Source organism: Gallus gallus, chromosome 10, assembly GCF_016699485.2.
Source record: "Gallus gallus isolate bGalGal1 chromosome 10, bGalGal1.mat.broiler.GRCg7b, whole genome shotgun sequence".
NCBI classification, from domain to species: Eukaryota; Metazoa; Chordata; class Aves; order Galliformes; family Phasianidae; genus Gallus; species Gallus gallus.
In genome coordinates this window covers 10,107,352-10,121,703 of record NC_052541.1, presented here as the reverse complement: position 1 = coordinate 10,121,703, position 14,352 = coordinate 10,107,352, and the positions used below count along the sequence as shown (strand labels likewise).

General features: G+C 37.0%; 1 protein-coding gene across 6 annotated transcripts in view; it reads right to left on the bottom strand.

Moving 5' to 3' along the window:
• SLC12A1 (solute carrier family 12 member 1) overlaps positions 1 to 13,442 on the bottom strand; it is a 49,136-nt gene extending 35,694 nt beyond the window's left edge. For 4 of the 6 annotated variants that reach the window (XR_005862688.2, XM_040706503.2, XM_004943799.5 and 1 more), the window contains exons 1-4: positions 13,282 to 13,442; positions 10,034 to 10,610; positions 4,518 to 4,652; positions 4,197 to 4,272 (exon numbers count right to left, since the gene is read on the bottom strand). Coding sequence is in view for 5 of the 6 variants with exons in the window: in XM_040706503.2 (XP_040562437.1) it covers positions 4,197 to 4,272; positions 4,518 to 4,652; positions 10,034 to 10,444 (622 nt within the window). In the remaining variant the exon portion in view is untranslated. The remainder of the gene's footprint in view (positions 1 to 4,196; positions 4,273 to 4,517; positions 4,653 to 10,033; positions 10,611 to 13,281) is intronic. The other 2 variants (XM_040706504.2, XM_040706505.2) reach the window with 1 other exon arrangement.
• Positions 13,443 to 14,352: the final 910 nt, after the last annotated feature.

The following is a 14,352-nucleotide window of genomic DNA, read 5'->3' as shown; positions in this document are numbered from 1 at the left end:
TTGCCTTTAATATGCATCCTGGCTGTTCAGGAGAAGAGATTAACCAGATTTCTTGTAAGAATGTTTCTGTCTTTCGTCAGTTAGTTAAATATTGAATTGGAGGCAGACTGACTATATAGTTTCAGAGTGAGCCAGGACAAGGAATCTATCAGGTAGAGAAACAAGACCTGAGTATGATACTTCAACATCCTTATTTGCTAGGCTGTCAACTGCTGTGCTAAACCACTCTCTCTTCATCTCCTTCTTTCCCTGCAAAAAGCAATTTTACTGTAACACAAGATCAACATTCAAAAGTGGAAATGTTGCTTTCTAGATGTCATTCACTTTATCAAGTAGCCTGTAATGGATTGTCTTAGAGAATTTGGCATCCTTTTTTCGCTGACATCAGAAAATTATATAATTAAATGGAAACAATGAAACATCTGAAGATCAATATTACTGACAAGTGAACTAAATTTCAGCAAGACTCTGAAATTTGAGTATGTTTACAATCTTCAGCTATATGACCAAATTTCTGTTAACATTGTGAAACTGTGCTAGGTGTCTAGTTTGATTTAGATTCCCAGAAACATCAGTTGGAAGTGACTTCTGAAGGTGTGGAGTTCAGCCTCTCAGCCAGAGCTGAGCTATCACCAACACAGCATTAACTCAGTGATAGCTTTGGATAGTTGGATCCCAAAAACCTCCATGGATAAAGATCCCCCAGCCTCTTTGGAGTTATATGTTAGAATGCTAGATGACCCACCGCCCACTGAGAAAGTATGTCTTTATGTCCTGTCTGGACCTCCTGAGCTACAATTATGGCCTCTGTTTTTGCTATCTTTCTGGAACCATGGAGAAAAGTTTGGCTCTGTATGTAAAGAGTACTTTCTTCTTTCAAGTCTGATGAAGAAATCAGATACTTTCTCTCAAATTTATAGCTTATATTCCTATTTCTAGCTATGAGACAAGAAAAAGAAATGAAACAATTATCATTTGGTGGAAAACATTGAATCAGTTTTTAGTTTTATCTGAATTTACCAACACTTATGCAGTAGCTCTCTTGTTTCTGTAAACTACAGAGGTCTTCAGTGTGGAACTGAAGATAATATATTGCCTATAGAAATATTTATTGACCAGGGCTCCTCCAAATTGAAACTTGGATCCTTCAACTGACATTCAGCTAGACCTACAAATATACTGATATATCTGCTGTGTTTCTACCTCCCAGTTTCTAGATCAGACTCCCAACTTCTATTCATACTGTATGGTTGTAGATATCCAGCCTGTGAATGAATGTTCTTTGCTGCTTAAATTACAGACTTGTTATCACAATCCTTTAAAAACAACATAACACGGGGATATAAATGTTTTATAGCACAACATAGGATATATAAAGTGATTTGAGCTTCTAATAAATCACTTTTACCCTATTGATTTCTGAGCCATTTTAAAACAAGTCATACTCTTACTTTGTATGTAATCCACATTAAAAAAAAATAATAATCCAAATGGGCATTTCTTTTGGTCAGCTACCACCACGTGCTGTATGGAAGGATCTTATTGAACTGTGTACATTTTGTGCTCAAGAAGTGGCTGAATATGACTATTAATCAGCTGTTAAATGGAACATCAGACACATTACTCTTAAAGTTGTGCCAAAATTATTTAGCAAGAACACATTCATCCTGAGGACTATTTTTCTGGAATTTCCTATTAGATTTCACAGGTTGTATTGTAAATATATGTATGTTACTTAGGGGCAGATATTTTGCTAATCTGATGAGTAATATCTGCTTGGGAAGACCTTAATATATATTTTAAAAAAAATTACATTTAAGAAGAAAAATGCATAAAATAATTCAAGTGACACAACCAAAACATTATCGTAATATAATTTAGTGTAACCTAATTGTAATATTTGGGGCCAGATTTTCACTTAAACGTGAAATATAAATAAATGTGGTTCCTTTGGTTAACCATTCTGTGTATAGGTACAAATACAGACTGGCGAGTACCCAGATGTTACATGAAAATACCAGGTTGGTTGTGGAACTTGATTCTTATCAGAACCAGCCTGTGCCTTTTGTGCTACTTGACGATAAACTCAGGGCCCCGTTTTTTTCCCTTCTTAGAGTTTTTGCCCAAGACAGCCTATCAGGATATGAAAATAATGTTTTTTTTTCTCTCTTTGGCTCTTTAACGATGGGAATATAAATGGTGCCTAGATAGTGGGTTGACATTTAATTTTCATCTTAGTAGTACTACTACGTGAAATCCCCAGGTTATCATGATGATGAGGTTCTATCACTGTTCTCTTTAAGTCTTGGCTACAGATTTAAACTCATTGTTTGCAAGACATTCAGAAAACATATTGAGAGGTTATCCAAATAGAATTTGGTGTCTCATTTTCAGAAGTAGGACTAACATCCTTAAATAAGACATGCAATTTTAAAAAGCAATAGCAGGGCAATAAACCATAGGAAAAGAGCGTCTGCTTATCAGTGAATTAAAATGATAAAATTAAACATGAAAGCAGAAATCTGCTACTGATGTTGGTGTAAATTAAAGCTAAAATCTGTTTAAAGTTTAGATTGAAACCTGGGTGTATGGCTGCTAAGTAAGTTGTTCTAAAATGAATTACTCTTGCCCATGGCTATTCTCACACCTCAAAACAAAGTAATACTTCTTGATGATCTCAATAAGTTACTAAACTGCCCTTAAAAACTAATTTTGCATGAAACCCCAGAGCAAAGTCTTGGCAATATTAAGATGCAGAATTTTCATGGCAAGGCATATACTTATGAATGCCCTGGGCTGCGTGCTCTCATTTGGTATGCATCATAAAGTCAGCAAGCACCCCTTTGTCAGGCACAGTGCTGGAGCCATGCATGGAGCACTGCAAAAGTAGGTAAGGTTCTTCCGCTCAGTTCTGGAACTTTTATTGTGTTGGCTTTTTTACCTACTTGTGCCTAGAGGTTTCTGGCTGGATTTTTTTTTTTTTTTTTCCTTAATGAGTATTTCACTTGTGTCTGCTTTTTAAAGCTCAGTCTTCCTCGAACAAAAGTTCTCTAAAGTTAATGTGTTTTGCTGGAAGTTACACCTCAGTCAGGCAAAATTCTGGAGATGTTTCTGTTCAGTATTTCATTTCAGCCAACAACAAAGCAGTCAATGATGGTCGCATTCAGTCTGAATTTGAGCACTGAGTTTTGTCCAACGTGTGGAGAGTTGAGGCCCAGAGGCCAGAGTTTGGACTCCAGCTCACATCTACTCAGTACTTCCATTCTGTGCGAATATAAACTGAAACTTGCCATCGGCCCTTTGGATTGGTGCTTTTTATGATGTCTAGGTGTAAGGCAAAAATTAGGGCCCCACTTTAATTTTAAGCATGTAACACAGTGACACTGCTGTTATGGCTCATGTTTGTGTTTCCTCATGACAGCAGCTGTGAAAAGGAAGTTGTGCCACACAACAGTTACTGATACCCTCCTGGGGGCTGCTTCTAGTTGCAGGAGGTTCTTGCTGTGTTTTGAGCCCTTTTGCATTGAATGCTCAACATATTGAATGGAGCCCCTGGGGCCCAGTCTCCCAGGGGTGCGATGTGGGAATTGGGTTAATTAAAATACAGTAAAGAAGCAAAGATACAGCAGGCTGTGAAGTGTACTTTGTTAACAAAAGTGGTAACAAAGTTTTAATAAGTGTTTCATAGTACGCTAGTATCTAGTGCCCCACTATAGTTAAAAATAAAATCCTGATGAGATGAGACCTCCTTCCAATTCTGTTTTCATCTTTGCAGAGAAGTGTGAAGAAGTGTTGTTTTTAATATGCAGATGACAAGGTTTGGGATTCACAGATAAGCAAAGTGTGAACTCTTACAGGTTAATTCTGTACACACGTATTAGAAATTGGCTTGAGTCCTGAAGTTTACATCTGTTACAGGATCTAAATACAAATTTCACCAAAGCTCAGAAATATTCAAATGTGATGATCGTATGCATAGTTAACAGATCTATGCCTCTAAGCAGTAATTTGGCTGGTAGTCTGGAAAATTCCAATAGTTTGGAGGATTAACATATTTTACCCTGGCAAGCATTTGAAAACATTATTTATTTCAACATGCAAATGCACATCTCAGATTATATATTAATCACAGTCGTGTATAGTTTATCCTCTTTATCCCTTTCACTGTTGAAAATGGTATTAAATAAGATACGTACCAATTCCTGCTTGACCTACAATCCAGGAAAGTCGAATAAAAAGCATCACACCCCAGATATTGAGCATGCATCTTACCTAGGTTTTGAACAAATAATATTGCATTAGCATAACAGTGAAAGTAGTGTTAATCAGAAACATGATGGTATGCAATGAAGGCTCTTAAAGACCACCCCAAACATCCTTCAAGTATACCTCCCTCTCTTAAAAGAGCTTGATATTGTAGAACTTATCTTACATTTTATTTTATTTTATTTTATTTTATTTTATTTTATTTTATTTTATTTTATTTTATTATTTAAAAACACATATAAGTTTCTCACCAGCACGCCCTTCACCCATCCAAACTTGACAAATCCTGTTTTCTTTTCTTCTTCCTTGCTGGCTGCTGTCTCTTCTCCAGCAGTGCTTTCTCCGTTAGCCACCCTCTCCACTGAGCCGGTGCTCACGGCTATGTTCTGAAGGATCACACAGAAAGCAAACACATTTTTGTGTCAAGCAGAAGAAACCTCTTTGTGTTAGAGAGATGTGGAATAAGGGAAATCCAAAGAAAATTAGGCTTTACTGTCTCAGGAATAGGGTGCAGTGCTCTGCTGACACAAGGATCAACAGGTGGGCTTGCTAACTGAGAAAAGATGATAGAATCACTTAAGCAGAATAAGTGCATCATTACCTGATACTAAATTGGTTTTATTATAAACTCTGTTCAACGTATGTTATGTTGTGTTGATATGTTAGTAGATCACCTAATGTAATAAGGTCTCATGCCTGTCCTTCGTATTCTGTTGCAACAACTTATGAATGTTAATAAGTATAGAAAGGGGGATAATGTCTGACTGGTCAAAAGAGATCTACCTGCATGGCAAGTAAGTTGTGAGATGAACTCTGGTATTTTCCATTGGATAAAATACAAACATAATTCCAGCAGCAGATGTCCTTGAAACAGCGACGTATTCTTGAAAACAATCAGAAGTACTGGTGAAATGTGATTAATAATGTGGTAAATGAATAACCCTTTCTGTGTCGTATTCAACTCCAATTTAACTGTCCTAGGGAGGATTAAATATCGGCGTATTTGCCATATAACTGGAATAAACAGCCCAGAATTTTGGATCGTTCACATTCAGTTACAGACTTAAATCCGTACTTTATCTCATCAGTTCTGTTTAGCACCATGATACATTTCTTGTGGCTTGAATAAGTATTAGTCACAGTGCTGAGGTTTATACTTTCTATCATTGCTGTTTTCTTTCTTGTAAAAATGTTTATACAAAGTTCTGACTGGTTTTGCACTGAATCAGAATAAGATGAACTGTTGTTAAATTTTGTGTGGATCCTGTGCAAAGACCTTCAGGAAGGACTGTGTGCACTGTCACTGCCTGGCAGGCATTCAGGTGTGTGCATCACTTCTGGAGAGGAATCAAGGTGCTTTTAGGGTTTGGAGAGGGATGAAGATGTTTCCAGATTAACTAAACAAGTCAAGGAGGGGAACCATCTGTGATTCTGGGAAACAGATGAGGTTTTTAGATCTTGCTTAAGCCTTAAGGCTCTTTCTGTATTTGTACATATTGAAAAAATAAAATAAGATACAGGCATAAAGACCAGTAGCATATGATATTTATGCTCATGTTTGGACTCCTCATGGATGGGATTTTAGAATGCCTTTGACACAATACATATAGGCTAGTGCTCACAAATGAGAAACAAGTGACTGGATAATACATTTTGACATATACTCAAGTTGGTGAACATGGCCTTTTTGACTCTAAGTGAAATGGGAATACCAGATCTATTGAAAACCTGTGACTTTGAGATCCTGAAATATTTGTTTTTGACAATTCTCACCCTAAAATAGCAATGCTGTGTTTGCTCTGAATACAGTAAATAATTAAAATGAATTATGGAGAATTATCAGAATAATGTTTGTTTATTTGTTTTTTGGCTTATTTACATATATGGTGGTTAGAATTTCAAAGAAAAAAAAATAAAATAGAAGGGTTCAGTGTTTGCATCTGAAATAAGTTGTTTCATTCACACTTTGAATTAATTTGTGCTCTCACATGCCATTATCATAAATTATGGCCTTAAACCTTCCATAAATGCATTTTAAGTCTGTGTGCTTTAGTCAGTGATCGGTTATTTACCAAGTAGATGTACCCATGCCCCTCATGCATTAAGTATGTGGAATAAAAGTGGCAGGATAATTTGAAAATCTACCAAAATCAGAAGTTAACTTTGTTGTTGTTGGATTTTTAGTGTGTGTCTGTGTTTTTGTTTGTTTTTTAAATTAAAAAAAAAAATCAAACACAATATTTTCCTTTCCATGTTTCAGAACAGTTTGGTCTTCGTCTCTCCTGGGGATAAAGATGATGAGCCCATCAGGTCTTCATAACAAGTGTGGAGAATAGCCAAGATGAAGAAAGGTTAGATAATTTCTTATGTAGGGTAAATATTAAGCCCAAGTAATTATCACCAGCCATCAACTGTGAAATAGCACTTGGACTATTTTTTTAGGGATTTAATTGGTGTTTTGTTGCTTAATATGTGCAAAAACTGACACATCTTGCTAAAAGAGGACACACATTTGATTCCAGCAGTGTGAAAACTAGATATCTGAAGTTCCTTTCAGCCTGCCTTAGATTCTGACATTTGAAAAATTACATATTAAAATGTATTAAATATTAATATTTTTCTTCTGAAGTTAAGCCAGCATCAAAGCACAATGGGAATGGTTATGTGATGTTTAGAAATCTGAAGTCAAACATATGCAATTTCTTATCAAAATTTGGCAATGGGTTTTGACAAGGCAGCTGTCTTCAACAATTTGAGTTTCAAAAAAGCTGGGGAGAGAAGGGATAGCCTTGGGGTATGGTATGGTAAATCCAGACTTTAGCGTTAATAAAAAATGATTAAAGCATCATCTCTACATGTGCATCCTGGGATATTAGTCTAACCCCCACCACACACCGTGGAATTTCATCCTCTCCTTATGGACTGCTAGAGAGCCTGCTACATGCAGGTTCAGCTGCACACGCTGCTCTTGCCTGCTAATAGGAGCTCAGTTTTTTTCATACTATCATAATGCTCATCTCTACTGATCTACTCTTTGGTGATCTCAGATTTATTTATTCTTCAGAATGCCTAAATTACCTTTGATTGCATTTTTCTTTCTGTGATGCTTTTCAGGGGGAAGTCTTGAAACACTTAGCAAAAACATAGAAAACTACATTTTATGGAATCTCTCTCGAAATTTAAGGCAGGACTGCATGAAAGACCTCAAAGCACTTTGGTACGCACAAGTGAGTGGTACTTCTCATAGTGCCTACCACTTCCTGCACTGTTTCCAGAAACAGAGCCACTATTATAATATCTCTGTACTTTTTAACCTGGCAGCTGCTGAATTTCTTCTATGTTAGGAACTACCCTGTTCAGCACTAGCTTGAAAACACCACAAAGGTCTGCCAATCGAAGGTCACAAAATGAATCTGTGGGACAGCCAGGAATGGACTTCAGCCATGCTAATGGTGGGTTGTTTGTTCCAGTGCTGTGGCCAGTGGTTCTCAAACCAGGGCCTCTCTGCACATATGGGCACAGCAGATTGCCAGCATAACAAAAATCTCATTACCTCTGACATTCACCTTTGTATTGTGAGAAGCATAAGATTATTCTTCTGTAAGCTGGATAACAGAAAAAGTATGGGGACAAGTGAGCTAGACGGTGCTCTTTTCTCATCCCTTGTGGTCCCAACCTGTGAAGCAATTTTCCATTCGTTTTATTCTAGAATGGAGGCTGCCTTCTTTTTTAACCTTCTCTAAGTGAAAATTGTAACAAACCCCAAGCAATTTGTCTGTTTGTGTAAAACAAACAAATCAATCTGCTGGCCCAAATGAGGTACGCAGTAGCAAAAAACCTAAATTTTCTGATGGTGGTCAAAACTGAAAATCCCTTAATATGCCGATGTTCAGTACAAGTTCATTTAGCACTGTGTTCAGAGCCAAATACACTATTTTTCCCTACACCTGACTACCATCGATGTAAATTATTTCTGTAAGAGGAAGTTTCTTTTGAGCATGGAAATGTCCTTAGTTCCTTGAGTAGCAGCTTACTCATTTGCACATCCAAATGTGGCAGAGCAGAATTCATATTCACACCTATTCACATCCACTTTGCATTCATTTATGGAAGCATAAATGATTACTCAGGTAACCTGTTTCTCCTTTCTATGTAAACCATTTTATGCAGGTTTGTGGAGACCTTAAAATAGTCGGACTGCAGACAGTTAGCTGTCTTAACTGGGTACTAAAGGATCAGGACCTAATTTTCCTAATGACTGTTTTTTTTGCTTGATTTCATTTCTTTTTATTGATCCTTCTTAGGACAGGTGAATCTCCAATGAGTAAGATCTGGACCAAAAAACAGTTGCTTTTCTGAATTATTCAGACCTCAGAAGTATGTAAAACAGTGGACAGGCAATGAGAGCATTTTTTCTCTGGAGATTTCTCATTTCAGTATTGCCTGACACAGGAGAGGAGTGAGTGGTGGGATTTGTTTTGTTTTGTTTTGTCTGCCCATTGACACTTTCAGTGTGAGTTTGAATATACTGGTGATCTCTTTGAGCCCTGTCCTGACAAGCGCACAAAAGAAACTCAGAAAAGGTTTGATTTTAGTTCTGTAAGTGGGAGTATCCTGGGGTCTCTCCTTTGCTTTTTCATGAAGAACTTATTATTATGGCTTGAGAGGAAGGAATCTAATTTCATCAAAGTCATTTGAGTATTGCAATTATTCCAGTAATGCTTAGCAGTATTTTTTGAATAGCTTAATTGTTTCAAAGTGCTTAATCTAGTTGTTCTTATCTTCCAAAAGTTCTCATAACAGTTTTCCATGCTACTTTGCATGGAGATGATTCCTTCACATTTTGAGTCTGAGCCTTTAAAAGCTCTATAGATAGGTGAATTTTGCTGAAGCAGGATCACACAAGGTAGTGAAATTCTGAAATCTGTTATCTAATGTTGCTAGCTTATCAAATTATTTAATCACCCTCAAATAAAGGGTGTAAATCACCCTCAGAAAGAGGGTGACAAACCTAAAAGCTGAAGAGCTCTTCTGCATCATAGGTTAGAAGGAATTCAGCCAGATTATTCTTCAATACTTTATATGTGGCCATTCAAGAGACTCTTCAGATTCTTCCCAAAGTCATTGGTATAATGACCATGAAGGACTAAATTCATTCACTGAATTGGTACCTGAAAATTGTTGTCTATTTTTCTCTCTTCAGATGAAACACTTTCCACCTCAGCACACTTGTTCTTGGTTCCTTCTTGCTATTTGAATGGTTTGTTGCTGCAATAAGCAGGTAGTGCTTTGATTTCTGATTAGTTGAAATCGCTTTTATTGCACGTAATATGTTTTATAATAGCTATAGCTATATATTTTAATGAATACAGCAGGAGTTTGTGAAACTTTGTTACGCACTGATGTTAAATTTAAATTTGGAATAAATGTGAATTGTGTAATTTGTTTAAATTATGAATTGATATTCATCATCTGCCATCTTAAGTGAAACAGAAGAAATATGGTAGTTTTATACTTTTAGAGAAGATTAAGCTATGATTTTCTGCTAATCAAGTTCACTACTATCTGCTTTTAATAAAAATCTTTGATTTAAGCAGGTTACAGGGCAGAAAACATACTGCAGCTACCACAGGAAATATGGTAAGTGATGAGTTGTACTTTTGTCTTGGGCAAGATCCGTGAATTTAAAGACTTTTTCATATTAATAAACAGAATTAACAGCCTGGAAATGGAACAGAGAAAAATCAAATGTTTCCTTTTCACTCACCTTTGCCAGTTGTTCATGAATTTCTAATAAGCTTGGTCTGTTGAGCTTATTCCCACTGACGCTGCCAGTGTTTCGATAATAATCAATTTTAGGAACTGGATCCATGGTGTTATGGCCAAAAGTTTGTAGATAATACATTTTATTATGAGTATCACAGGGATGTAAACTGGCCTCTGGTTTCTCCCCATTTTGAAGGAAATTGTCGTATAATTCTCTTTTTCCTGGTCTGTAACTGATTCTCAGTCTGTTGTGTGCTTCCTCAGTAAAAGATGTTTCTTCATAATGTGGTGGGTCAGATTCCACGTCCTCTTGGGATGCTTCATTGCTGTTGTGGCTTTCATTAATTATGTTAACTTGAAACCGATTTGCATTTGGATCCAAGAATACATTTGGAGAATTATTCATTGACATCTTCAGGAATAAGACAGACTTAGGTCACTGAGTCTTCTGATCTTCTGTGGCTGCAGGTACTGCTCTTCTAGCTGCAATGGAGGGTCTAGTGCTATTGCCTATGAAGTCTTTGTTCTTCAAGTAATAAGCTTCCTAAGCAGTCTTCCTAAATTTGTCCTCTGTGGTTCTGTCATGAAAAACATTTCTGAGTAAAACATTTCTGTTAACTTGCACAGCAAGGTAAATCTTTCACCTGAAGCTCCCTCTTCCATGAGACTGTCATCCTTTGATATGTCAAATAATCAGTAGTTACGTCAAAGACTAAATTTGTGGGCATTTTTCTATCTAAATAAAATGGACTACTGATCAGATTTTAAGTGCTTAAAATTGTATTTCAGATACAGTACTTTTCTTAATAATGCAGATTTTGAAAGTGTAAAGTGTAAAGTGAAAGTGTAGGCAGTACGAGAGATTACATGAAGTCCATCTACTGTATATGTTCCACTTACATATGACATCATAATTCTCCCATAGCCTAGAAGTGCATTGACCTGAAAAGCTTGACTCAAAGACGCCTTTTGAAATTAGTTACAAAAGTTAGACTTCAAGTTTCAACCATTCCAGGATGGCAACAATTTATAAGCAGACAATTAAAATACTGCAATTCATTTGTCTTTATGTAAATGAAGTTAATGACGTATGAAAGAATAAATCAGCAGCTGAAACATATCCAAAAATAGCACTGGGTTTGTCAAACTAAATAGATGGAATATAATTCTATGATGAAATATTAATTACTGAGAAATATTAACAGTAGGCTTAGGCATTGAAAGGTTCATAGAATTTTACTGTTTTACACTTGTACACTCAATATACCCTTTAAGAAAGTTTGATAGAAAGTCTAGCAAGTCATAGAATCTCACAGACTGGGAGGTTAGGAGTTTTATTTAGTCTTGCATCCTGCTCAGAGCAGATTGAACACTGAATATAAATCAAGTCTCTTAGTGCTGCCATCAGTCAGGTCTCTCAATCCTGTCCTGCAAGGATAAATTCCAGAACCTATCATGACAGGTATTCTAATACTCAGTTGTTCTGTAGAGATTTTTTTGTGTGTACCCAGAAGTACCCAGTACTTCTATGCATTACTTCACAACAATTATCTCTCGCCCTCCTGCTTCAGGAAGAGCCTCGGTGTGCCTTGTCAGTAACCTCCCCATAGGTACTGGGGGCTGCGTGGCTTTCCTTAATACGTTTTCTTCTTCTGGCTAAACAAGCCCAGTTTCTTCATGTTCCTGCCCTGACTAAGCTAGAATCTCCCCAGGTGATGCATGCAGGTTTTCTGTGTTCTCTCTTACATGGGGAGATGCAGGGGACAGGTAGACAAACTTAGAAGCTGGGTTTCAGGTGCAGTTTGAGTGTGTAAAAGAGGGGAATTATTGCTTTGCTTGGTCTACCAGCTATGGTCCTGTTAACACAGCCCAGGACACTGCTTTCATTGCTCCCAAGGCATGTTGCTAACTCTGTGCAGGCTCCCCAGGTCCCTGCCTGCAGTGCTGCTACCTGCCAGTGAGGCCCCATTCCCTGCAGTGCAGGAGATTTTCTGTCCCAGGTGTGGGATTTGCATTTGTTCTTGTTGAATGTCAGGAGACTCCTGTTGGCCTGTCTAGGCCCCTCTGAATGGCAGCCTGTAACATCTGCACTATCTGCTTCCCACCTCCACTTTTCCACGCAGACCCCTCAAAAACAAGCAAATAAATAAACAAAAACCCCAAGAACAAAAGGGGTACTCATATTTAAGGCCTTTAGTGGGTTAAGTATCACTGCAGCAACTTGTGGGATGGCCTACGTGGCACTAGAGTGGCATGCATCACCTGTTATTTTTGAGAAACTGAAATTATGTAGAAAGCAATGGCAATGCATTTGTTTTGAATTTTTTTTTTTCTAAGGAGTGTGATTGTAAAGACCTGTGTAATTCAATAGGAGTCTGGGTCTAACAGTTTCAGTCTGTTCTGACTAAAACTGACTGAAAGCATATTTAGATATTGAAAATTTGCAAGTTTACGTAATAGCAGAAAGTTCTAGAAACAAAATATATCTATAAAAAAGAATATGTGAACTGAAAATCTGGGTAAACAAGCCCGTTAGAATAATTCTCTTAGAATGTTGTACTTTCAGCAAGAGGTTGGTCTAGGCACCCTCAAGATATTCCTTCCAATTTAAAATTTTCTGTGAGTTTGTGAAATGCATTTGGCTCTGGCACTGCAAGATAAAACACTGCATTGATATTTAGACCTTGGCAGTGTATATTTTGTCTAAAATCATATATCAGAACTATAATTTGAAGAGCAGATAATCAGATGTCCTCCAACTTGAGTGTGAGGTACAGCTAAGGCATATTTCCTCCCTTCTTCCGTCAGCTATAAATGATACTCTGCTGTAACCTCCCTGAAATGATCCCACTTTATTACCCTCTCATATTTCTGTTGGTTTTCTTGCTTAACATTTTGTAAGCTTCACAGCAACACATTACATTTATTTAATTCATTTCACTTCTTCTGGTTTTGGATGATCTGCATTATTATTATTACCATTGTTACACATTTCTCATCATAGTATTCTGCTTCCTTCAACCCTTTAAAATTCTAAGAAAGTGTTTCATCTTCAAGCATGAAAGACTGACAACAAATCTTTTTGTCTCTAAGGTCAGTGAAATTAAGTTTATTTCTGTTCCCATGACTGAATAAAATCATGATTCTTTGATGGCAATGAGACTTTTGCTACCAAGTAAAATAATTCTGTAATATCACTGTCTTATTTCCATAATGTTACTGTTTGTCTAGGAAAATAAAACTTCTTACCTTTCTGCTGTTCTTGAAAATAATACTTGATTTTTTCACGGTGTATTACCAGGAGTCTCTCAACTATTACTTGCCATTAATTTTGCATTTAATATTCTATCATTATGCAAAAATTATCAATTTTACCTTATTCAGGATAATTTAACTTGCTGCTCAACCTTGTGTTTTTAGGGAAGGACACGCTGCCTCTTTTATTCATGCATATAGCATGTCCCTCACTTTGAAGTGTTCCACACTCTGCCTTATTGGCCAGATTTTTCTCCTGCTTAATATATTGAATAAACTGTCCAATCCCTCACTTTCAAAACATTTCTAGATGGTGATTTAGAGAAGCATTCTAGCTTGTTAACTATTAACCAGCAAATGTAGCTATCCATTACAATTACTGGCTTTATGGTATTGCAAAATTTCCAAGGGGGCCCAAAAATACTTTTGTTATCTCCATTTCCCTCCCAGCTGTGTCTGATGCTGTGCACAGATCATAATCTTATTTTTCAGTCATGCATATGTTGTAGTGCAGATGACAAGGATTTATAAAATGCATGGAGTGCATTTAAGCAGAAGTGGCTCTGGTGAAGTCAGTGGTATCAATCCTGTGCTCTTTAAGACCCATTGGTGGGTTTCCTTGTCCCACATGTGGTTTTGAACTAATTACTCCTAGGAGTAATCCCTGTTCAAAGTTTTACTCTGTATACTTAAGGAAAGCCTTTGGAAAATCAGATTTTGTGTGTTTCTTCTGGGATGGTTGACCGTGAGGTTTTTCAGGGATACAGGGAAGGCAAGAAAGAAGTGACAAAGCTTTTTAATCATAAGGGAATTTGGTAATTGCTTTCAGCAACAGATTAGGGTCAAAAACAGAAGAAGTCAGTAGGTAGTGGGGTTCCTCAGGTATGTTTGCTGTACTTGCCATGTAGTTTAGAGATAACTGGACTATATTTATCCCAGATAACTTAAGTACCTTCAGCATGCTAACCTGACAGCACAGGGCTCAGCTTTGCTGATTAGGTGTACATAAAAAGGATAACAGTGTCGGGTCTCTGCGTTGGATGATCCTATCCAGCAAGAACAGAT